The following is a 26,381-nucleotide window of genomic DNA, read 5'->3' as shown; positions in this document are numbered from 1 at the left end:
ACTGCTGTCAGAAGGTGGTGTGGCTTTAGGCAGGAGAGCGAAGTGTGTGTGTGTGTGTGTGTGTGTGTGTGTATGTATGTATGTGTGTGGGATGGGGGGGCTGTTCAAGCTCGTTCGTGTTTTCTTTTTTGCTCGTCACCTCCCTCCCTCCCGCTCCTCTCAGGGTCAGGTAGCTGGCGTAACACACTTTCACACACGCTTACACTCCCTCTCTCTCTCTCACACACATACACACACACATACACACTCCCACAGGCTGAAGAAGACAGCACACACACACGCACATGCTTCACTTCCTCCCTAGAGCCCGCTTGGGTGAAGACAGCATGGGCGGCTGTGAGCTGTGAGGATGGAGAAGAGAGTGTGTGTGATCCAGACTGACTTCCACCAGTACAGACCCCTCGGCCTGCACCGCAGACCCCTGGCACACGTAAGGAACCCGCCTCTTCTTTCCCTTCTTTCTTTCTGTTTTTGTCCATTGTTTATTCTTTTTTCTCTGCTTCCATCTTTATTCTTCATGTTCAGTCTTCTTCAGTCTCTTTTTTTTCTGTCTGTCACTGTGCTCCTCAGCATGTGGCAGGGCTCCTCCTCATCGGAGGCCCTCATTGGCTGCTTTTCAACAGGGGGCGTCAGAGCGTGTACCATGATGCATTTGCACAGAGTGGTTGCTGCAGTGACAAGAAGTATGTGTCTGTTAAAGTGGCTATATTTTATGATTTTCTGCTTTCTGCAGTGTAGGTTGCAGCTGTTAGTAAATCAGTTTTACTGTAAAGCGTCACTCGTGTCACACACTAGCTTCTGTTTTGTCTCTCTCGCACCCCCACACACACTACAGAGGAATGCAAACACAGACAAGCATCAGACAGGCTGAAAACACTACAACAGTACTGTAAATTTCATCTGCTTGCAAACAGATCTGAAGTGCAGCTGAGAGGAAAATCCATGAAGGCTGCTTTGTGCCCGGCACCCGGATTTAACAAACGAGATAGAACTCGCTAATTAATGAGATTTAGACGTACTGGCAGTCTGAGTCTTTTGTTTGTTTACACTGTGAAGTTAGCAGTACTCAAAAATAAATAAATTAAAATTAAAAAGCAATCAGTTGCCAGAATTTTATTGACTTTGGGACTTAGTGTTAGATGTACTCTTTGATTGCCGTTAAATTAAAATTATTGATCAAGCCAACTCAAATATTTTCAGATATTGCTTCTCAGAATTTTTGTTTATGCTTCTCATTGCAAGAAGTTAATAGAGCTGAATAAATTTGAACTTTTTTTCATTTTTGTTGAAGTATAAAAACGCATTATTTCATTTTTAGTAAACTCAGTATAGTAATAAATAAAATTTTGTTTAATCTCTTAAAATATTTGTGTTTTAGTTCATGATACTGGTGGACAGGTGACGTATAGCGCATGAGAGTGTCATCAACTTTCAACAAGAAAACAAATAAATGTATTCCCAAAATGTGAAACTATAACTTTAAAATAGTCCTAAAGAGTAGAAGTCAGCAGATCACCACTATACAATATTGACCTTATTATAAATATCCCTGTCATCCACTGCCTGTACAGGGATGGCAATGAAAAGATTTTTATATTTTCTTTGGACATTTTAGTATTTTTCCTCTTTTCCTTTTCAGTAATGTTATAGTGGATTAATTTTACATTTCCATCAGCTTCATCAGCTCTGGAGATTCGGGTGTCCGGTGAAATACTGTGTCAAAGTTCATCCTTGAGCTTGGGAATAGTAGTTTTTGACCTTTTAGCTACATCTTCATCTGTCTGATCTTCGCTCATGGAGACGTCTCGCGTCTCATAAGTCACATGATAAGAAGTGGTTGTATATCTGTACATGGTATATGAGGATTGGTGTTTGGCCAAGTTCTATGTTTTTGTACAACTGAAATCTCAGAAAAAATGATGTATGGGGGAAACCTTGCATTAATACCAGTTTTGGCAGGAAAAGGGAAAAATTTAAAAACACTGAAAATGAGTAAAGTATCAAATACCATCTATATTTTCTATTAATATTTATTATATTTAAATGTTACAATTTCCATGCCAAACATTACAGGAATTCAGTGTTTTCTCACAATTTAAATGTCAGATTCAGACCATCATGGGAACTAAAGCAACTATCAGATCTCCTTAAGAAATCATTGTGGGTTTTATAGCTTGTTAATACAGCTGTGGTTAAAGTAGTGGTTCACAACCTGGGGTCCTCTCAAGGGGCCATAAGATGAGTCTAAGATTGACATATTTGCATATGTGAAGAATTTTCTGTACTTTTTTTGGAACATACTGGTTAGTTTCACCTCTTCAGACCTTTAATCTGAGTTTAACTTCTCACAGCTCACTGACATCCAAGACAAAAACCACTGTGTTCTAGAATAAACTCACTGACTGTCCAGTACTTCTTTTTTGAGTCTAAAAGTAATACATCTTGGACATTCCTTGACAACAAGCTCATCCAACATTTTCAAATATCAATCATAGTTCAGAAAGGAAAAAAAAAACATTATTTCATGAAGACAGTTATTCAGTCAGAAACAGAATTACAGGTGTCCATATATCCTTTTTCATTTACAACTGTGCAGTCATTTCTTCCATTATGTACACCTGACACAGTCACTTAGCAGTTGATTTCTTTTCTGTCTGTCTTTATGATCGTGAGTCTGCATGGGGTCTTTTATTTTGAAAATTAACCGGATTCTCCCTGCCTTTTCTGCGTCTGACTTCCTGTCCGTTCAATCTGCTCTGTGTTAATTGACGTGACATCCGTCAAAAACAGACTTGGTGTGTATTCTCTGCGGAGTGGAGCGCCGAGCTGCTTCTGGGATGCGATGAGGTGCTGCTGTTGGAATCACAAGCATTGTGTAGAATGGCTGCGATCAGCTCCAGCTGACAAGGCGCAGCTGTAACGTGATGCAGCCGCGCCTGGTGGAATTTACCTGTTATTGTTCCACTGTAGGCAGTTCATTTTGCCACCAAGAAATAATCAGTTTCTTTGAAAGTAACAGTACTATTCATAAGATATACAAACTTTTCCTATAATGTTAACACACCTCTCAGCACACTGTAAACACCAATTCACTCACTCCACTTAAATTTTATTGGAAGTGGCTTGCACACCAAACTTTTAATGAACACCGCAAAATTCTGAGCTGGTTCAACTTAAAAATGTAAGTTACTGAATGAGTTTTATTAGTTTCATTTAAGTTTTGTAAAACCATTTGAGTTAATTGAACTTGACCTTGATAAACATGTTCAGTAAGCATAACATATTAAGTTGAACTAACAACTGTTCAGTCACACTGACCAACATTATGAACAAATTTGATTTCCTCATATATTGTGCAGTTGACCACATGTCACATGTCATTTTCACAACCTTTTTTTTTTTAGTTCATGCAGCTATCAAAATATATATTAAGTGCATAATGTATGTGTTGTTAATACCTCTTGAACTAATTTGGCTAAATTGGCTTTATATATTGTTCTACAATTAACTTGAAACTCAAAACTTGACATAAAAAAAATAAAAATAAGGGATGCACAATATGGACTTTTTTCAGCCAATACGGACACCAATAATTGCTTGCTTCTCATGGCCAATTTAAATTTTTGTATTTTAAAAAGATGTTCATGTAATCTGTAATTTATGCACACCTGAGGATAAGAAAGGTATAGATGTAGTGAGCTGTTGTAGTGAAGTTTTCATGTCACTTTGATAAACGTGTGGATTCTACACTCTCAATTCTGTGTCATGGATGAATTGGGGTTTAGTGTCCTAACATATACTGCAGTGAATTCAAAAGTAAATCAGTATCTAAAATGACTCACTTTTAATATTCTCCCAAAATTTCTGCAGTTTTGCACAATATGTGCATATTCTGGATCCTTCTACAGCCTCTAGCATAATGGTGAGAAGCCTGCAACAAACCCGGATGCCACTTGAAGGGTCCTAAAACACCTTAAAAACCTTAACTTTCCACTCAAACTCCCTTCACATACAATTATTTTATGTATTCCTTTCCATAAAACTATTTTCTATCATGAGGAAGAAGAACAAAGAACGTCCTTTATTTGTCCCCTCAGAGGAAAATTCCATTTTTTCGCTCCATTGTTAATCACTTTACACACATATAGGTTTGGATACACAAATGCACATGCATTTTGTGTGAGAGGTGGTAGAGCGATGGATGCTGCCCAGAAACAGACATCCCGAGCAGTTGGAGGTTTGGGCACCTTGCTCAAGGCTCAAGGCCACCTCAAAAGTGCCCAGGAGGTGAAACCAGAACCTACCAGTCCACTCCGAGCTGGACTGGAAGCAGCTATCCTTACGGACTGAGCTAATGCCACCCATGCAGCACCAGTACCTTTCCATGCATGGAGGTCCCCTAATCACTTCCCTCTTACTGTAAGTCATTACTGTGCTGCACTTTTCATGCTGTCTCTTTATGATATATGACTGTGTTGACGTTGACCACCTTCACTCCGCTGCAGACAATCATAGCTCTTTCAGTAGATGGATGCTGGTCTGATCTCTTGTTCTCGTCTCCCTCTGTATTTTCACACCTGCACGCACATGCAGCACACACACACATGCATACACACAGTGGGATCAGACAAAGACATGGAAAGCTGTGTACTTTTCTCCTTTGATGATGCTGCATGTGGGTCATTATTGAGCGTTTTCAGGGGTCAGAGAGAAGACTTTGAACCTGCGTGTGTGTTTTATCTTATAGTACATTTGAAAGGTGCTAAATTCAAAGGAATTACAGATAATACTATGTTTGGGTCTGCTCAGTTCAACATACCCACAGTCAGTGTTGTCTGTAATCTAGGCCCGTTTGTGCTGTAGTCCAAATATGTCAGGTATTTCAATCAGGACAATAACCGGCCCTGAAGAGATCTTATAATGTCAGCAGTTATCTCTGTGGTGCAATTAGCCAGCAACAATCATGTCATTGATATGATTTATAAGCTGCTGTTATTGTAGCTGACCTGCAGCCAGTCGACCACATGAGTATAAGTGAACTGTGAGGTGCTCCAGTGATCAAAGGCTGCCTGTGCCTTCCTCCATGACCTGCATCCAGAGTTCAGCCAGAGGCCAGGCTTCACCCCGTGGTCCGTTCACCTGGGAGCAGTTTGCACGTAGAGTTTGAAGTCAGACTCTACAGTACGTTGAACACTCCTCGGCCTGCACAAACGCAGGACAGTAACTGAACAGATACAGTGATTGATGCCATGCACCCAAAAAGGTTCAGCCAGTGTCAGGCCTCAGTTCTTAACCTCGAGCCTGTGACACCTACGGGCAGCAAAAGTTTGATGCAGAAATGCTAAAATGCTCCATCCACTGACAAAGAAAATGACAGCTGCTGCAAAGAATTCCCAGTGGAAAAAGGAAAATAGATCAGTTTATTTCTGTTACTTGATTTTATTATGTTGTATATGTGTTCAAAAAAACACCAAAATACTAAAATTACAGTAATCTAAAAATCTTTATACAAAATTTTACCACAGGCAAGTGTTATTACTCGATCACACCAGCATTTAAAACAGCAAAAGTTAACTCAGTTACGTTCATGGAAACTGATCAGTTCACTGTGACTAAATAAATCTGTGCGAATCTGTCATGTTGAATTCAAGGGGGGCATTTTCCCTGTATGTTACTAGGTGTTGAGGGGGGAAATTGCCAGTGCTGATTTCCTGGAAAATCGATTCTGGCTCTCATGATCCCTCGCGGGAAAAATGCTGGAACATTTCTGGGAAAGGCTGCGTGTGTGAATAAGGCTTTAGCTGTAGCATTCATGTGTATATGACTGCGCTCTGCTAAACTGCTCTGCAAAAGAGGCATAGCTTGCAATAAAGTACAAGAAGAGACAGGAGTAAAGTGGTACAAATGTTCCTTGAAGTTTTTGGCCATTTAGCCACCTACTAGCTAGCCTGCTAAGTGACAGTTTGCAAGCCTGCTTGCTTGGAAAGCTACTGTGACTGACCAGCATTACCATGCACCTGGTTGGCTTCATGTCAGCAGCTAGCTCCTACAGCTACAGGATTTTACCAACTAGTCTTGTAAAAAGTGATTGTATCACCAAGCTTCTAGCACCATATATGCCACTTTATTGTGTGACCAGGCATTTAAAAGTAAAACTTGAAGCACAAACATGGAAAGTAGCAGCAATACATACATATAACAGTCTTTGCAATCTGATGCATCAGCTGTTTTGTTCTGGAAAGTTGTCCTTAGAAAAAGGGCAGGCACTTCCAGAAAATAGTTGGCAAGAGACGTCGATAGACAGATAAACCATCTGTCTGTCAACGGATGAGCCACCTGTCCATCCAATTAACCAGTCAGATCAACAAACCATATGAGTAGCCAGTGGAGCCAGTTGGTAAATAAAATGCTTGCCAAGAGAAGAGTGAAAACATCTTTTCCATTGAGGAAAGCCTTCAGTGCTGTTCTTTGCTCTTCTTTCAATAATGAAATACTCTCTAGTTCTGATATCACTGTTGCTAAAGCAGCATCTGTGATTACCACTTCAGGAGCCACCACTGTAGCATCTGAACAAACAGTAGCTTCTTGCTGAATCACACATAGCGTATCTGCCAGTAGTTTCTCACAGGATGCCGTTTGGTTTGACCCACTGTGGTTCAGACACAGATGAAGAGATGGAATCTTGCATGATCTTGAGGTCTTGCAAATTCAGGTGCCTTGCGAGGAAAGTCCTTGCCTGCTTATGTCACATATTGAACTAGTAGCTATTACTTTCTTTGCCTGTAGACGGCAATATCACAATCTGTACATTTGCATTTCTAATCTAGTTCTGGGTAGCCACTTTCCTATGGGTGACACAGGTTGGCAAGTTGCAGCTGAACAACTCCTCCCTGTGGTGCAGCTTGCTAAAAAAAAAAAAGATCCAGTCTTTGCAATCTGTCACATCAGCATCACGTTAATTTCTTTGTTCAAAAGTAGTTAATCTTGTTACATTTGTGTACTGTAGACTTTGAGTGGGATAAAGTATACTGGTACATCACTTAAGGACTCAAATCTGTAGCCAGTAGCAGGTGTGTGAATGTGTGAGTTGAAATAGTGAACAGCTGTTCAAATAAAAGAAAAGAATGGAGATCATGGGATTAATATCCCAGTTACCTCCAGTAAGACTAGGAATGCCAAGAATCAGGTTTCTTGGGGGATTGCTTCATTGCCGCATTTAGGAAAAATGTGGAAAAAAAACACATTTTAAACTCAGCAGAAACAGGTTTTACAGAGCTGTGAATCAGGCGGACAGTTGGAAAGTTTGTTTTACTGGGAGGAGAAGTGCAGTGTGTGTCTGTTTTGCAGGTTTGATCAGACAAACATCTCTGAGCTTCAAGTCAAAACAGGAAAACTTTGCTCGTAACTCACATCCATCATGCAAAGAGGGATTGTGCTGCAACAAAGAGAGCATTTAATTTGTCCATTCTCAACAATGGCGCTGGCTTAAGAGGTTGAGCCCTGTGATCATGCTAAAGGTGAACCATTGATGTGTCACATTTATCTTCCTCTGCTTTCTTGGCACTGGAGCGCAGATTGATGTTGAGTGCGACAGTAAATCCTGCACTGACAGGTCAATATATTGTTTGCTTAAACTGACTATGGGCAAAGGAAGTTCAGGTGTGTCAGCAGGTAGATCCTCATGGCGGTTAAAACACACGTCCTAAATCTATTTGGACAACACAGCAATTACCGTCGCACACTTGAGAAAGATGACACCACATTTCCCTGTCTAATTTCCCCCCGTTGACAATCTGTACAGTTTGTCAGGTTCGAGAGGTAAACTCCCTGTCAGGGTTCAGAGAGCTGAGCTAATGACGGCTCTTTTCCAATGGCACAGACACCGGCGCTCAAGCAGCAACAGGTTTTTCTGTGTGTGTGTGTGAGTGTTCTGAATGTCTTTCTGTAACGCAGCTTTCTCTTTTAAACCTCTTCTTCTTCTGATCTCACTGCGGAAAATCAGCTTACGTGTTTTTTTCCAGAGAAGGAAACTACATTTTGTTGTTTTGCTTTTTGAATTTGACTTGTAGAATCTTGTTAGGTGTGGAGAGAAATAAAAGGAGGCTGCTTGAACGTGGCACACGAGTGAAAATGTGTGCAACAGGCAATTGCTCTCTGCAAGACACATCAGCTGCTTTGGACAGTGCATTTAGGTCAAGGTTAGTTGTGTAAAATGCATTAAATTCACGTTTATGGTCATTATGAGACCTTGTAATGTAAGGAATTCAGTGCAGACAACTTACATGAACCCTGCTGACTTTACTATTCACATCATACATGAATAAACTCAATCTTCCTAATCAGTATTTTAATGTCCATTTATATGCTGATGATGCTGTATTATATGGTTTAACCCATGCTGTTACTCACTTTTAGTCAGCTTTTGATGCTTTCTAGGTATCTCTTCTTAATAATATACTTGTTTTAAGAGACTAAATGCGTCTTCCTGTATCTCTGTCTATCTCAAAATCAAACTAGGTTCTCTGTATAGAATTAAACCTGCATTAACTGATTGTTTTGGCCACTGCAAGACGGGGGATGGCTGAAAGACGTTCCAAACAAAATACTGACATGTTATCATATTGTTGATTGTGCTTGCAAACAGTGGCTTATTTATGCATTCAGAGGATATGGATAACATGAGCAATCATTTGGAAATGTGTTTCTAGCCACTCGATAAGTATAAGTCAAGTATGAGTTCTCATTTAGCTCTGGATTTGGTCTCTACCAGCAGAAATATTTGGTTTAGCTGCTAATAAGCTCTATAAACTGCGATAAATTTGCAGAATGTTTAGGCAAGGGCCAAGATTTTGATTTCCGTTTGTAGTCCACTGAATAGTATTAACCAGTCACATTTAAGCGGGCTCTTTTGATTGGTTGCATGTAGTTACACAGTCCGTACGGAGGGCAAAAAAGGTGGAATGCATTGTCTGAAATGCAGTCTTGAAACCCATTGGCTTTTGTCTGACAAAATTTGCTGATAGCCTCCAACTCCATTCTTGCGCCTCAAGTTGCTAATTGGATTGTAAATGATTATCAGCGCACAGGACACAAAGTCTTGACCCCGGTATCCGTCATCCATTATCTGGTTATCCTGAAACACTGGCCTTTGCCTAAGAGGATGAATCAGTGTCAGATGATAGCCAGTGGGTTTTGAGATTAAGCTGCTTAATGCTGCTTCTTAATGCTTAATGTTTACTAGGTAGTCGCTAACTTTGTCAGCTGTGCAATGGGTTTGTCAGTGTATCAACTGAAAATAACACTTTTGAAGCCATAAGAGACATAGACTGGCTCCTTTTGACGCAATGCATTGGCTTTACTCCGAGCTCCCTCTGGATGTCCGACCGGCTAACCCTGTCTCCAAGGCCAAGCCTGAACCACCCTTATTTAGGACACTCCTTTTGGCCACTTGTATCTCCTATCTCATTCTTTTCGTCAATATCCAAAGCTCATGACCACAGGTGAGGGATGGAACTTTGATCAACTTCTGTCTCAGCTCTTTACCGCAACAGTCCGGTACAATGCCCACGTTATTGCTGAAGCAGAACCGATGCACCTGTCCATCTGTCATCAGCAACATCCCAAGACGCACAAACTCCTTCACTCGCGGCAGCAGCTGACTCCAAACCCACAGGGAGCAATCCGACGTTTTCCGGCAAAAAGCCACAGCCTCAGACTTTGAGCTGCTGACTTGGAGGTGTGCCGCTTCACACCTCTTCTCTCAATTAAATCCTGTAATTATAGTACACAATCTAATAACTACTTAACCATATTTATGCACTAACCTTGACGTATCTTTTAAATGGAATGAACCCTAAACTACCCTCAAGCTAAATTCTTTCATTTCCTTCTTTTAAAAACTTAATAACCCACTGTGTTTATGACTCTTGTAATTGATATTATTAATTTTATTTACGTGATTGTCGGTTGTCTGGCATTTGTTGTTTTGTGTATTTCTTGTATGCTGGCTTTGTGGTTGACTACTATGAATATTTCTTGTTCTTGGATATCTCTTGAATCTCAGTGAGACTAAATAAAGTTACATAACAACACTGTAAACAGCAAAACCTAAAATTAGTTAGACTTATGAATGCATCACGTAATTTTCTATAATTCCTTCCTTAATTTTATAAAATAACTATCCATTGTTTTGGATATTAAGATGGGTAACCAGGGCAGAATTTTTCTCATTCTAAGCTTAATTCCACCATAAAACTCTAAAAAGATTGGTTTATGTCTGGTGTTTACAGAACGTCATTGTGTTTACTTCAGTGTGTCAGGGGTTGACAGACGTGTGAGTCTGTTTCTATGCGGTCTGGTCGACTGGTGCGGTGCTGCTGATAGGACGGCTGGCTCTCCCCAGCAATAAAGTGCAGCTCACATACCAGCAGAATCTCTACATTACCATCTGCCTGTGATCAACTAAACACTGCTGGATGAACTCTCCGTTTGATCTTTGGCCTCTGTACCACGTAGTGATCAGGTCTGGGTGACGGAGTACTTACAGTTCATAGTGTTTGTTTTAACTGGCCAGAGTGGAGGAGTTAACTCCAGAAAGATTGTTTTAAAAAAAAAAGAAAAAGTTCTCTGGGCTAAGTGGTTTCGATTGTGGAAAACTGTATCAAGTTGACTTTCAAACTCATTTGTCTTGTTCTGTTTGGCAAACCACAGTTCTCTGGTGTACGGTTTAGTTAACATGAACCATAAACAAGGGTATTTGACCAAGGTCTGATATTACAGTAACTCTACCTGCAGTACTTCAGCAGAGCACTGAAAAAGATTAGGGGTTCTATTAAGGGTCTGCTGAGGAGCTATTTGCAGCAAAATGCATAAAAAAAAACAAGTATTGGTCCTGTTTAGATTTTCAAATAGCACAAAAAGAGACTTCATCAAATCATAATTTTAAACCTGCACTAATTAACATCCCCAGACTCTGCCACCTGCACTTCAGCTCAGCTCTACAGAGCATTTTAGCATCTTTAAACTCATTGTCTTCCACCTTGCAACACTATTTGTTTTCTGTCATCACCCTCATTAACCTGGTTTCCAGCCTCAGCAGGCAGCTGTTTCCAGCTATTTTTTTTTCTAAATCTGCTGTACACTACCCTCCCCCCAGCACCAAACATCAGACCGACCAAGTTAGCAATTAGCTGGTGATATTTCTAGATGGTAACCTAGTCCTACAGAAGAACTCCGACCAAGTGTCCCTAAACCTGAGCTCTTAGCTCCAGTGTTATCACATTATAAAACATAATTAGTTTGTGCAATGTGCACAATGAAGAACCAACCCATGCAAATCTTGCGGGAGTTTTACAAATCTAGGGTTACCATCTAGACATGACCTTTCATCAGGATTTGGTGGAGACCAAAAAAGAGCTAAAAGGAGAGTCGATATTGGGAATTGCGCTCCAGCTCTGTGCATGCTGGATAAATAAGTAGACAAATGTTTGCTAACATGTTTGCTAAAACAAATATCGTCACTGTTGGGCAGAAACCCTGTATGTCCAGAACTGTTACTTTTAAGGAAGTGATTGAGTGTTTGGAGTGTTTTTAAACTAAGTAAATGCTGCATAGTAAAAGTTAACAGTAATTTTACTAAGGTAAATATTTGTAAAACCCATGGACATGAATGATGACCAGTAACACTGATTTATGATTACTTATTGGATTAGTTGACACTTTTATCAAAAACATGATTAATGATGATTAATTAATTTTGTAAAGCAGTACGACTACTACTACTGATACAATATAACAGCAGTTAATGAAATAGTTACAACATTTTGTCTATTAGATTCATGTGCAGTCAGGAATTTTCCATTTTGATGATAAAATTATGTATTATCCACTGTTGGTCATTCGGTGGTGAAGTTAATATGCAACATCTGGTTTGACTTTCAAAATAAAGGTCTTTGGTAGGGTTAGGCACCAAAGCTACCTGGTTAGGTTTAGAAAAAGATCATTTGGGTTTGTGTTAAAATAACTGACAATGGTCTCACACAGGAACCAAACTCTGCACTGCTGGACATTTCAAGTTGGTTTAACTTGGAAAAGCAAGTTCAGCTGCTGCCTTGAAAATGCACTTTAGCTAAACTTGAAGATAACCTTTGGTTCAACTCAGAAATTAAAGTTCATAAAGTTGATTCAACTAAAACATTCTACTTGTCTCAACTTTGGTTCTTAAGTTGTCAAGTTGTTAATTGAAGTTTTAATCACTTGTTTCAACTTTCAGTACTGTGAGTAAAAATAGTATTATTAACGCAAGAAAACCCATCTTACTTAAATGAACAAACACACATTCCAGTATTATTGTAACTCATATTTTCAAGTTACATCAACCTAACTATATTTATACATAGACTGCTTCCACCTGTGGCACAAATCGTTTTTTGTTTACCACAAAAAGTGTTGAATATATGATCTATCTGCAGTGTATAACTACTCACCTTCAATGTCCACTCTTCAACCTTGTTATTGTTTAAAGCCTCTCTAGCTCCCATCTCCTTGCATCTCCTTGAATATTTTTTCTCTCTTTTTTTCAACTCATTACTTGCAAACCCAAGTTCAATCAACACGTACAGATCCGACAAAAGTCTGAGATAGTCTACTTTATTACTACTATTTATTACTACCTTTATTACATTTAACTTTTGAAAACTCATACTGAGTAAAAAATCCAAAACTTATCAGAGCTCTTTGAGTCAAAAAGAAGTAACGTTTTACAGTGTGCCCTCTCTCCTTGTGTGGACTTTTTATGCTATGTACAATATTACTTTGAAATGTCATGAAAAATATTGACAATTGCACAAATCTATAGATTACCTTTCATGACTGTTTCATGAGCTGCAGTCACTGGCCTGGATTTTGGGTCACCAGTAATCTCAACCGTGGTGTCATAATGAACTTGTCATTGATATATATTAATGTTGCATTTTTAAAAAATGGTGCTTATCATCCTTAATTACCTGGCCTGTAACTCCAGACTACTGAGCAGCAATGCAGCTACACTGGAAGAAAGTTTGATGTAGTTTTTGCAAAAGAAGGCCAGCAGCAGGAGGCCAGTCTGCAGAGAGGGGAGGAAAAGTGGGTACATGTGCGTGTGTTCATACATGCATGTGAATGTCTTTTAAAGAGGGCAAAGCTCTTTGACAGAGTGGTGGTGTGTGTGCCTGTGCATGAGTGTGTGTCAGAAGTGGATGGAGGAGAGAGGGGAGAGCTCAGACAGTGCAGACTCCAGACAAAAGTGCAGTCGGAGAGCCAGCCAGCCAGCCAGCCAGCCAGCAGAGCTGAAATATCAGCCTTTCTCTACGTGCATGTGTGAATATCTGCATGTGTGTGAGCGTTCTTCCAGCTCGGGTCTCTTGTCGTCTCAGCAGCACATTCACACACAGCAGGCAGGGATGAGGGAGAGAGAGGAGCTGAGGAGAGCCATAGAGCAGAGTGACCGACTCCTCTCCAAGGTCCGCGAGCTGGAGGAGCAGAACAGCCAGCTTAACAAGGAAAAGAATGAGGTGGCCACTAAGTACCGAGCTGTAAGTCTGCTGCTCCGCTCTGCTGCATCTTCTCTCATTTTTTCCCTTTAAAAAACTCACTCCTCTTTTGTTTCACTAACTTGATACTCACATTATTTGCGATGCAGTCTGAATTTCTGCTCGATAAGGGATTTTGAACGTGGTCATTATACCAACCCCGGGTGGATGAAATTAAGTGGATAATAATACCTTAGCAGAGCGGGAGAGGGATGCAGCCACCATGGCAGTCACTGTGTTGGAGCTTGTTTTAATGCTGCCTTTTTCTCTCTGTGGCTTTTTAACTGCTGTGTTGACCATTTTCCAGCTGATCGTTTTATTGAGAGAGAGCAAGTACAAAGTGTGTTTTTAACTGAGGCTGCTGTCACAGCGCTGTGAGGCACCATGCTGTTTTCCTGGCCCGAGGCGCGCCTTATGACTGATTGGTTTACTGCGAGGAGGGCTGTTTGAGTGGCACATCCCCTCTGGTTGGGGAGGAGGTGTTACCGCAAGTTTTATTGTGAGAACTACAGTACAAAGCCGCATTATTGTTTAGGAGTGTTCAGTCCATAAATACAGCACATTTCATTAGATTGCTAAAAAGATCAAAGTTTTGGTCTGTCGCTGATTTTTGAAAACAATTGCAAAACAATGACATTTTTCCATTTTAATGAGAACTTAAAGCTGCACTAATATTTTTATATGAACAACAGACCAAAGAATTATGTGTAATGTGAAAAAGGGACACTCAGTGACAAACCCAGAGACCCAGCGCTGCAGTCCCTCTTCACTAGGGCTGGGCGATGTGGCCTAACAAAAATTATATTCAATATTTTTAGGCAATTCCACAATATATAATATATATCTTGCTCTATGATAACATACTGTAAATTCTCAAAAAGTGCAAACGTATGATGGTCTCTTATAGAAGATGATACATTGCTGTAAATTAAACAACCCAGTTATTAAGTACTTAAAATTAGCATAACCTTAAACATCTACAGCAACAAAAGTGCCTTTCAGAATTTCGTGGGCTGTTTTTGGGATTGTCGCGGCCTAAAATGAATGATTTTACAGCAGCTTTCTAAAAAGTTGCAAGGGATGTTGCTATGTTTTGGGGCTTTTTATTTGCAATAAAATTGCAGGAGGTAGTGAAAATTGGAAAAGAAAGCTGAGATTTCTTTTGTGTAATTCAGTCAAATTACAGGCAACTTGTTCCAGGGAGAACAAAACCACATTCTGTTCTGAGCGTTCCTTACCGAAAGGCTCGGGATTACAAAAATTCTCACTTAAAGGAGTTCAAACTCACTCAAAACACCACAAACCTATAAAATATTTAAGTGTGTAAAGCATTCAGAAATGTCAGTAAAACTAGCAAATGCCATGTTCTTTTCAGTACCAGTGGTAAAATTAAAAAAAGAAAGAAAAAAACAAAAAAAGAAAGTGAATAATGAAGTAAGCATTAAATTGGTTCATTAAGACATACATGATGTTTGTGCAGGGGGACTGCAATGATTGGTAGAACTCGCAGGAAGCAGTTCTTGCATTACTCACAATGGGGTTTTTAACTGATTATTAAAGTCTCATTTTAATTCACTCCATATGACCTATATAAGATTGGTTATTTTTATGTAGCTGTTCTTAATGGTCGCCACCAGGTTGGATTCTTGAAATGAGACGAAACAAGCCTGTGTTTATATTTTCCCAGACAAACTGAGTAGTATGCTAAGAAGTTAGCAAGTGTTAGCAAATTAAAAAGAGCAGGACAAATAGACATTTCAATAACTATTATACTGCAACCTGAGCTTCCCCACACACTTTATGACTTAACTACCTCTCGGTGGCGAACAGCAAAAAATCCTGAAAACTCACTGAGTATGAAATATGGTCATCTGCTGTGTAGTTGGGCAGAAATACATAGTAATATAGGTCCAATTTACCCACTGTATATGAATGAGTCCGACTTCCAAGAAGTAGGCTGTTGGAATAAGCCAACCAATGGCTGCGTATTTCAGGTAACATTCACCATAACTCCCACTATCTACGTGTTACCAATAACAACAACCTCTGAGCTAGCACTCTACATGCTGCAAATGACAATGCCCTAACCCTAACCTGGCAGCTGTTACCTTTTCTTTTAGAGGGAAATAGCCATTTTAATCTAAGGGATTGCATCTTTGTACTATTTTTGGCTCATAAAAATTTACTGTATCAAGCTAACAGCAGTAATGTTAGACCTGAGGGCAGCCAAGTCGGTATTGTCCAAATCTCTGAACTAATTGGTTATCTTCTGGCAATGATTTAGCATTCCTACAGGAATTCCCATATGCCTACAGATTCTGCATTCATATGTACAGGTCTATTTAGTAGTAGAGTAGTATTTTCCCAACATGTTGTAACCTTGGAAATCAGAGCAAAGTATGTAATAGTTGGGTTGCTTTGCCATGGTATTTATTCCAGAAAGGTTACACATGCTAATTGAGCTGCAGCATTTTGATCACGATCAATAATCAATAATTATGCTGTTAAAATGTATGTAATTGTGTACAACATCACTGTTATCTTAAGGTTAAATGAAGAACATTTGTCCGGGACAATGATTGTAAAGTCTGGGACACCTGAAAGTAGAGTACTGGACTGCTGCAGGACATTGAGGAAAAAAAGTCAATTCCTGGCTGACAACGCTAAAACAAAGTGTGGAGGTAGGTCTGTCTGTGTGAGATCATAAACTAGTTGACCTCAACCACAATTGGTTGGCAGGCCTTGGGAGTTGGTAGAGACCAAAACAGAGCTAAAAGGAGAATAAATATTGGACATTGTGACCAGCTGTGACCGGTTTTTTAAGATTTACATCTTCACTGGAACAAATGAGCTTCAGGATAAGTGCCACAGACAGGATAGGGAAATTGTATTGAGAGCCTCAGAATAAGTATTGTTGGTTTTGGCTGTTTAATGGCAGTTTTTGTCAAAAAGAAAAATGTAATATAAGTGAAGGTCAAAGGTTCAATTTGCATTAACTTTCGACCCTTTAAACCATCATATTGTGAACAGAAATGACTCAGGTCTCATATTGACAACTTCATGACCAAAGATAGCTCATAAATGGACCTTTTGATCTTTATTATTTTCTTATGTGTTCCCAAAGCTCAAGTGATTTATTCAGATCCTAATGTAACTTCAAGATAACTTCTACGCTGATGACAGCCCTCAGTTTGTCAGAGTGGCCGTCTCATTTTCCAAGAGCGAGTGGATGTCCCATTTCTAGTGAGTCTCCCCTGGAGGCAGAGGATTTAGTGTGAGAGTGTGGAGCGGCACTTCTGCTGCCAGTGTTTGTGGAAAGCGCTCCGGGGTTGCCCACGGGATTTGGTCATTACTGGTCCTGAGTGCCTTAGCAGACTCTTCAGAAGGCTTCGATGGAACACATCGTAAACCGTCACTCTGGATTTTACTGCCGTCTGCGTATGACAAATTCATGTGTCACTGCTGATCTTTGTCTGCATGTGCCTTTGAATACGGTGACCTTGAATATGTCTGTCCTGTCAGTTCAAATCAGAGTGGTAGTAAATTACGGGATTTCTGTACAATGACTTATAGTCGATTATCGTAAAACAAACAGCTCCCGTCAGAAACCGCTGAATGTGTGCTTTTTCCTCCCTGATATCTGTCTAAAAGAGGGTTAAAGTGGGTTTAAAATTATTGCAACTCTTTTCCCTCTAGAACCTACATTCTCCCAGATACTTCTTTTATAAAGTCTTTTATTTCAGTAGAGGTAATTGTTAATGCTATAACTCCTCACTCCTTTTTATTACCCTTTTACAGACTAAAAAAAAAGACTTTTTATAGAAATCACCAGGTGTGCTCTGGCTCCAACTGTTTCTTTTCTTCACTGCTTAGATTAGCCAACCATAAATAATGAAGTTAATCTGTGGAGGAGACAGATCAGCCAGCATAATTCATACCTTGGAGCCCTACTGATTTGACTGCAGTGAGAAATGTGACCCCTTGTCAGAGCTATTTAGTGCTGCTGCTGCCTGTAGGAAGCCTTCCAGTTTTCCAAGGGAAGTTTGTCCCATTCCTCATTATCCCATCATTTGCTGAGGCTGGAGGGATACTTCACACATCTATCAAGAGGGGGTACGATGAATTCCTGCTTCTTAATCAACCTTAATGCACCTCTGCCCTGTTAGGTCAACACTGCTCTGGCAGACCAACGTTCTTTTGATTTACTGTTTTTAAATGCGTGAAAAGTAATTGATTCTTCTTAACCAAAAAGAAAAAAAGGCCCATTAAGCTATAGTGATACAATCCAGGCTGTGAAAACAGTTAATAACATGTTTTAACAGCCACGTTTTATTTTGGTTCACTGGAAGCATCTGCCTCTCAGCATCTTAAGATTCCAATTTTATATTCCAGAAGAATAAGCTGGTAGTTAGCACAACAAGACTAAAGCCACGTTTCCACTGCAGGAACTTTCCCCAGAGACTAAGAATCTCTGGAGGAACTCAGTTTTTCTTTTGTTACTTTTGGACAGTAATATTCCCCAAGCAGGGACTTTCTGGGGGGTAAAATCCCCAGATTCCCCAGAACTTAATTTCGACCATAGTCTCTGCAGTGGAAATGCATTGAGTTCATTCAAAGGTTCCTAATTCCTGGGAAAGGTTCCTGCAGTGGAAACGCAGTGATAGAGTTACAGGAGAAATCACGCAACAGATGAGATGATTGATCTTGTAGTCATGTGCAAAAATGGCAGGTATTGTTAAAACAGCTGCAGTTTTTTAATACATTTGTGGACTAATTTGCCTATGCTTTGCAGGTTTTTAAATCGCAGTGGAAACCTTTGGGTTCCTTGAAAAGTTATTGCTGGGAATAAAAGTACTTTAGGTGGAAAATGGCTTTAGAGTATATAGCAATGCTGTTAAGCTGTACTAAGGCACCTCAATGTTTTGTTTGATCTAAATCATAATGCTAGCTAACATTTTTGCAGTGACAATGCTAATACGCTGATGGTTAGCAGCTATAGTGCAGAGGTGGGGTCAAGTCATTATTTTTCAAGTCACAAGTAAGTCTTAAGTCTTTGTAATCACATCACAAGTCAAGACAGGCAAGCCCCAAGTCCTAAACAAGTCATAATGGGCTCTTCACTCAATATAATGCCATTTTAACAACAGAGACTCGACTTACTGTTCTTTGTGCAGCATCAAATGTTGCATGAAGTTGGAGGTTGTTGCATCTCTGACTGTTGGCTTGATGACTGCATAGTTTTTGCACAAATGAACAAAATTATCTTTGGTTTCATTTTTTCCAACTGGAAATCAAGTAGCATAACTGAATTGATTCATGGATTCACTTTTTAAATAACTTACTTCAGGCGTTGGGCCAGGTATCATGTATTTACAAGTCAAAGAACCCAAGTCCAAGTAAAATCATGAGCGAGTCGCAAATCATCTCAAGTCACATGACTTGGACCTTTGATGTACTGTTTATCACGTTGACTATCTTAGTGTGGTTAGCTAACAAATGCTAACATTTGCAAGTACAGCTGAGGCTGATGGGAATGCCATTAGTTTTGTAGGTATTTTGCCAAATACCAGTTGTTGTACAAATAAAAAACTTTGACCTAATAATGCTGTTAGATGAAAAGAGATTCACCAGTGTTATATGCTATCATATCCTGAGGAGGACATAAAGTGCAGAATTTCATCCTGGACAAAAAGTGGTTGCCATGCCTAGCCATGCTGCTAGCATGCCTAAAAAGTGCCACCAAAGGAAAACTCATAAAACCACAGGAAAGAGACGTGACAGTACCACCCACTCTGATGAACTACTTCAATTCAGAAGTGCTGCACGAAACACCAATAAAAGCAGCAAAATTAAATGAGGAATTTGAGGATTACCACTGCATGAAAAAGAAGAAAATAATAGATTTTTCTTTGCTTTTACTGATGTTCCGACCATCTTTGGTACAAATGGATATAAACAGAGAAAAGTCCACTGTTTACCCCTCAATTACTGCTAATGGGAAATAAATGTGGAGCGTTCCTGCAGAGCTATCCAGATGCCCCAGTTCTGCATGTGGAAAAACTTTCAGTCTGGACTGGCTCTGAAGATTCTGGGGCCCAAGGCAAACTGTGGGACAAAAGACTGGCAGGGGGAGATGAATGAGGGTGGAGAGGGGAGGAGAGAGCAGGGTGAAGACAGGCTGGGGAATGGAAGACTGACTTAATGTTCAAGGGCAAGGGAAGGAAGCAATTGAATGTATGAACAAATTGGTCAGGAGAGATAAACTTTGAGGTGAGTTTCGGGTGAACGTCTAGGCCAAGAAATTATGTAGACACTGTGAGATTGACTGCATGGGAAACACTGACAGCTATATCTGAGGTTTAAATTCTTGAACTCTGACTTTTTATACTCTCTCTGCTCTGCTTTGAGCTTTGAGTAATTTTTCTCAATAAAAAGATGCTTTCTTGCAGATGGTTCGCTGTTGTACATCTTCTTTTTATGTTTTAGCCATGCTGATAGCATGGCTGTAGGGATAGATGGTCCAATGCTTTATCCTAGATGAAAATACCTTAACACTTTTGGATTTTTTGCAACGAAATTTTGTACAGATATTTATGGTCACCTGGCAGTGAATCCTAATAAGTTTGGTGACCCCCAACCTTTCTACTAGAGCCTCCGTGAGATTAAAAGTTTTGATTTTGGCAACTATGAGATCTCTGTGAAAATGTATAGCTCACAGGCAATGAATGCATGTGACTTTGGTGGTCTTATAACTTTTCTAGCACCATCATCAAGTCAAAAGTTCACTTTTTCACTTTCAATAGTTTATGACCACATACTCGCAAAAAAAAATTGGTGAGTTTGGCATGTACCAGGTTTGCAAACTGCTTCCAGGAAAAAGCTTTAGCTATGCACTTTGAAAAACAATTCAAATGGCATCATTACTCCCTTAAAGAGTGCTACAAAGTCACTCAAGCATTCTCACTTGTGGATGGTGACTGATCGACAAGTATTTTCCCCTTGGGGCTTACCATACTCTAGATGTATGTACTCGCTGCAGAGACTGTTCTGTGCAGCCCGTTCTCATTCCCAAGTCATCAAATACTGATGTTCTGTCATGCCCCTCGACAGCTCATATAGATGCACAAGGTATCCTTGCGGCTGTATGAGTCACACCGGGGATTTTAACATAGTATAAGGAGTAAGAAAGTCCACGTGTGGAGAATTTGGGGCGGGTGGATGGGTCACACAAACACAGGACATTTAACTAAGGGACCATTGTGTTCATGTTTTGAGTATGTGCTGTTCTGTGCTAAAAAATCTGTATACTTGGCCCATCCTGAGTAGATTTGTCCTTGGCAATTCCTGAACATCAAACTGCTGCCTGTAGGCCAAAGAATACAGTACAGTACAGTAAGTTAGCACTCTTAAACAAGGAGCTGGTTTTAATCTGGAGTTGGTCCTCAGGTGCTGCATAGTGGCTGCTCACTGCTAAACTTAATGTATCCCATAAACTTTATATTTCAGAAGGACTATGACCCATAAATATCTTAACAACTGTTGCATATCCTGTGTTCTCCACTCTTACTCTCAGATAGCTTACTTCCAAACCAAACCAGACCTCCAAAACTTTTGATGTGTGTTTATTCTGTGTGTACCTGTGTGAGCCACATCAAAGACAAACTTCCATTGCTTTTAGATGGACAGTCATTTCTTTTTCTGATTCTGATATACTGAGCCAACATAACACTTGGACTTTGCTGCACTACAACTTGTGACATTCCTGTCATCTATTGTGTTTAGTGTTAGTAAATGTTAGAAAGCTAATGCTCCACACAAATGTGGTGACCATGTTAAACATCAGCATGGTAACACCTACAGTGTACGTTTACTGCCAGCTTGACAACATACTGCCAAACTTTTCCTCTGCTCCGTTTGCATTCACCATCACTTTCCTGCCTCTCTCTTTCTCTTACTCATTTAAATACACACACACACTACATACAGACATTACGCAATGGGGGACACTGGATGTTTTGTGTTCTTTTCTCTTTGTATGTGGTTGATTATTACAGGAATGAGACAAGCTTTGTTTAAGAAAAGGCTGCAAGCCGCAAGACAAAAGACTTTTGGGAAATCTTACATCAGAGTGTAGATGACAAGATGACTGGTTGTTGTTTTTCTTTCTGACCAGTCAGTGGTCTGTAGCAGTGGTGGACTTCTGAGGGACAGGGCCGAAAAAAAAAAAAAAAAAAAAAAAAGGGCACCAGCTTTATGCAATGGGGCACCTGCAAAAAAAAAAAAAAAAAGTCATGATGATTGATTTACTCTAGGGGGCATTTATCATGTTTTATCTACCATAGGGGCATCCAAGAAGGTACTTGTGTGTTTTAACTTCACCTCTTAAGAGCGGCTCAGCTCATTTAGAGTCTCAACAGGAGGAGATGGAAGGGTTATATTGGTACCACGCACAACTTTTTCCAATAGAAACACTAAACTAACTGAACCGAACTCAGCTGAACTGGACTACTTGGACTGGCTGTAGTCTTGTTTTTTACAAGACTCCGTAGTAAATATCTTAGATTAAAAGCATCCGGCAGCTGAACCCGCAACCTCCTCTTCCCTCCGGTGTTATCACTCATCTTGCCTTTACAATGTTAAACGGCAGCTGGCAATTAAATGCCAGGCTTCCTCATGGAGGTACTATCATGAATTCTGCCTCTCAGAATATGGGTTGCATTTAGCATGGAGCAGGCAAACATAGCCAAAGATCATCTGTGCGACCGGAGGGCTTTCCTGTAATGCTTTTCATCAACAGTAACCGTGTCCTTACATTACCTTCTAACTCTGTAATCAGTATCAACGGCAATTCAGATCTCATGATGAATGAATGAATGTGACTTTGACATCAGCAATGTAAACAGGAACTTTGCTTTCCTTTATAGTGTTTCTTGGTTCCAGGCCTCAGGATTGGTACAAAGAAAATCTGATGCGTGTTTGAATTAGTCACATATCTGATTCCCTGGCTGCCTGCTTGTCAGATTTGAGCGTGTTGGTGTTGGACATGAGTGGTGTCTGGAGAGGCAGCTCAGTGTCTCTGGCTCTCTCCAGCTCAAGTGGGAGTTACATGAACAGATCTCTCTGTGCTGCCTCTCCACGCAAGAACCCAGACCACATTGTCAAAATAAAACAATCTAAATTCTCAGAAATCCTGTTCATGTGTTTTTTTGTTTTTTTGGTGACTGGATGTCTTCCACGGCTCAGTGGCATTTGGCAGGGTTCTTATCCTCGCTCATATAACTGTGTCCACTTTGGGGCAGTTTAAGATCCAGCGTTATTCTAGCTTTATGTAATTTTGAAAGGTCGTGCATGGCTGCTTTGCCACATTTGGTTTAGAATGAGAATCACTATTACTATCAAACGCTGCACAATGAATGAACTGGAATTGCTTTTGGTGGTGTAATTAAATTGTGCACAGCACTTTTACATCATTGCATTTGCATTTTGGTTGCCATTTTAGCCACACAAGGCCTCTCTGTCTGCAGCTTCTGATAAAATGGATGGCCAACACATGTTCTCAATTCTGCACATTCCATACATGTTAACACGATAAAGATAAAGTGCATATATCACAAAGGTTGATAGTTTTTAAAGTACACATTTTTATGTCTAGATATCCTGTAAAGTACAAATGTATGGCTCTCTGCAGACCCATTCATCTGAACAGAAGTCCATTTTTGCACGTCCAGTAGCTATAGGTTTTCTACAGTTACTCTATATGGTTATATATGGCACATATTTTCATCTATTTCCTATGTTACATACTTTGCATTCTTTTTTGACTTAATAATGCTACTCTCCAAACAATAATACAGTTGGACAGTTTTTAATCTTATCTTTGTTACCAGATTTTTCTGGAATTTTCAATCACATCTCAGTTGTTTAACTTCGTTGTCACTCCGTTGTGGTGCGTCAAATATGGCAGCTTTGTCATACCACTGCACTTGAAAAAACCTATTATTATTTTACTGACTGCTCTGTTCTATAGTGTATGCTGACTCCTCACTCCTCTTAACAGCTGGTAGGGACCACAAGTCATCAATAACTGCTAGGCAAAAAACTGACATCCACAGAAAAGTTTGGTTGCATTTTTATTCGGAGCATCTGCAGATTAATTCCCTACCCCGTATGTTATTGTCCACTAAAGTTACAGGATACAAGATGAATAAATTTTAGTGTTTTTTGTTTTGTTTTGTTTTTTTTGTAAATTATTTCAGCTTCTAAAATGTAGTTTTCCTTATCTGTTATGTTGTTGTAAAGCCATCTGTTTGCTTGCAAGATTTCAAATAAGTGACAAAAAGTTCTGAATAAATAACAATGTGTAAATTAAGAAGTTTGGACTCATCATCCCATTTATTGTTTCCTCATTAAGTTCATACAGTTTGTGAACCCAGGACACTAAGTTACGATACCATTACAATATTGTATGCTTATAAAAAAAAACTGTGTCTATACTATATATAAACACTTTATTTTAGTTTTTTCAAAACTTTGTGAATCTGTGCTGGTTGCATCTGTTAGTTGTGGTGGCATTGCAGTAGGTGCTTCACCATCTGTCACCTGACTGAGATTCTATGTTTTTTCTTTTTAACATGTTCTGGTGAAAGTGCAAGTTAATTATCAATGTTTAAATATTTATTCACTCCATTAGCATGCATTTGCAGACTTTTTTCTACTGTTTTCTGCTGCATTGGCCACATTTCCCATGGGATTATTAAATTCCATATCATCTCATCTTTTGACCCTGCTTGATGTTAACTCTAGATATGGAAATGCTTAGTCTAGTCTTTGTGGGTCTCGGTGGCTTCATTCAAGAAAAACATCCACACTTCATTCTAAAGCACAATATGCCTCGTTGTTCTTACAAAGATGAATGCCGTGGCATTGTGGGGGGACCATGTGGGCGTGGGCGCACAAGACATTTATGTCAATTATAACGTAGACTGAGAGGAGAAAAGGCACTTTTGACTCTGGAGTACTGCCCTTGTTTTCTTGTCTTTCTGTGGTGTGGCTTTGATGGTGCAGCTGAGAGCTGCTGGGTTTCTGTGGCAGGACGGCACAACTGACCCGACATTCTACACCAACCGCCATCCCTGTGGGACACCTTCGGATCCCCTGAAAGTAGAGGGAGACACCTGTTTTGGGGGGAGGAGACAAAAGTGAGGAAAGAAGGTCGTTGTGGTAAAACACAGGCAAAAGTGTGGACCGGGCAGTGGCCACCTGTGTAGGGTTACTGGAAGCAGAAGCAGACTGTGGGCAGACTGGGAGCGTGTACGGAGGAATGTTTGGATTTCACTAGCATATACCAGCGTCTCTAAAAAAAAAAAAAGAGGAAACGTAGATGAATGGTTGATTGAGAGGACAGAAAGAGCAAAAGAGGAAAGAAAAAAAGCGAAGCCTCACAGAGAGGATTCAGAAAAAGTAGACTGACAGATTAAGTAGTGCGCGGAAGGCAAAGAAAGGTGAGCAGAGCTGCTAATGTGCTCTGAGAGAGAGGATCTGCAGGAAGAGTGCACAGTGGAGCATCACTGAGTGAATTCCTCCTGCTGGAACCCACCTGGAACAAGCAGAACAGCTGTACTCCGAGCGAGGAAAGAGACAGAGGAGTGAATAATTAACTTTGCAGTAGCGCGGAAACTCTGTCAGAACAGACGGGCAAGTTTCTACACTGCCAAACAGGTGAGGTCTGCAAAGCAAGGGAGCGTATAGACTGGTGGAAGTTAAAGATGATGTCTGTGAGGCGCCGGCGGCGTTGCCACTCCCTCTCTGATGAATCTGAGGAAGCCAATGGAAACCACGTAGATCCTGGACCGGAACCAGAACCTGAAGAGCTGGACTGGGATGGCTACAGCACCACACTGGAGCACAGATTAGCAGCTGTGGGTAACTCTGGTTGATTTGTAAAAATACAGTATGACTGGGTTGCACCAAAAAATAAAAATAAAAAATTGGAGTTTAGCCAAACTGGGTGTAAAATGAGTAAATCCAGATTTAAAATTAAGCAGAGTTCTGTTTCACGGTTAAAAGCTAATCACAGTTTAGTAAATCCAAGTGTATTGAAACATCAGTTAATTTATGCTTGTTCACCCAAATTAAAATTTAGAGACAATTAAAAAAATGCATTTCAGTGTTTTTGGGACCCAATCAAAATAAAAGACAGATGAAACTTTCATCTTCTCTGCATTCCTTAATAAAATGTTACATTGTTTTCTGGCTAACAATAGTTGGCAGCAGCATTAGCTAAAAAATGTTACATTATTTTCTAACTAATGTTAGTTAAAGAATTTAACAAAATATTAGATTGTTTTCTAGCTAAGTTATCTAAAAAGTCACAAATTACATTGTTTTTTTCTAACATTAGCTAAAACGTTGACAAAACATTGGATTGTTTTCTAGCTAAAATTAGCTAAAAAGTTAACAAAACATTACATTCTTTGCTAACTAGCAAAAGAGTTAGTAAATATTAGTCCAGAAGCCTATTCATAATGACTGAGAACCTCTACTATCACCTCTAGGTTTCATTTCTTATAGAAATAACTTCTCATTTCTTGGAACTAAATGAACCGTCTCACCAATGTAACCAGTTTTTGGCTCCTCTTATTCATGCTGTCTGTAATCATTCTAGTTTTGATACCTACTGTAGTAGATGTATTGAAGCTAGCCTGCTAACCAGCTAGCTCCAGCCTGTTGCGTCTCGTACTACCGCTTTGTACCTCATATCATAGTGATAATTCGATTAAATAACGAAGTCCTATTCCATCACTGCTGAGGCTA

General features: G+C 39.8%; 1 protein-coding gene across 3 annotated transcripts in view; it reads left to right on the top strand.

The window, feature by feature from the left end:
* Window positions 1-296: 296 nt before the first annotated feature.
* LOC146311573 (myosin heavy chain, skeletal muscle) overlaps window positions 297-26,381 on the top strand; it is an 81,727-nt gene continuing 55,642 nt past the window's right edge. Inside the window, exon 1 of one of the 3 annotated variants that reach the window (XM_084740665.1) lies at window positions 297-430. In XM_084740665.1, coding sequence (XP_084596791.1) covers window positions 350-430 — 81 coding nt within the window. In that variant the 5' untranslated portion in view covers window positions 297-349. Of the gene's footprint in view, window positions 431-13,230; window positions 13,572-24,759; window positions 25,487-26,381 lie in introns of those variants that run through there. The other 2 variants (XM_084740663.1, XM_084740664.1) reach the window with 2 other exon arrangements.

The sequence above is a fragment of the Lutjanus erythropterus genome, chromosome 17 (genome assembly GCF_056507025.1).
Source record: "Lutjanus erythropterus isolate fLutEry1 chromosome 17, fLutEry1.hap2, whole genome shotgun sequence".
NCBI lineage: Eukaryota > Metazoa > Chordata > Actinopteri > Lutjaniformes > Lutjanidae > Lutjanus > Lutjanus erythropterus.
This window is presented reverse-complemented; position numbering and strand designations above follow the sequence as displayed.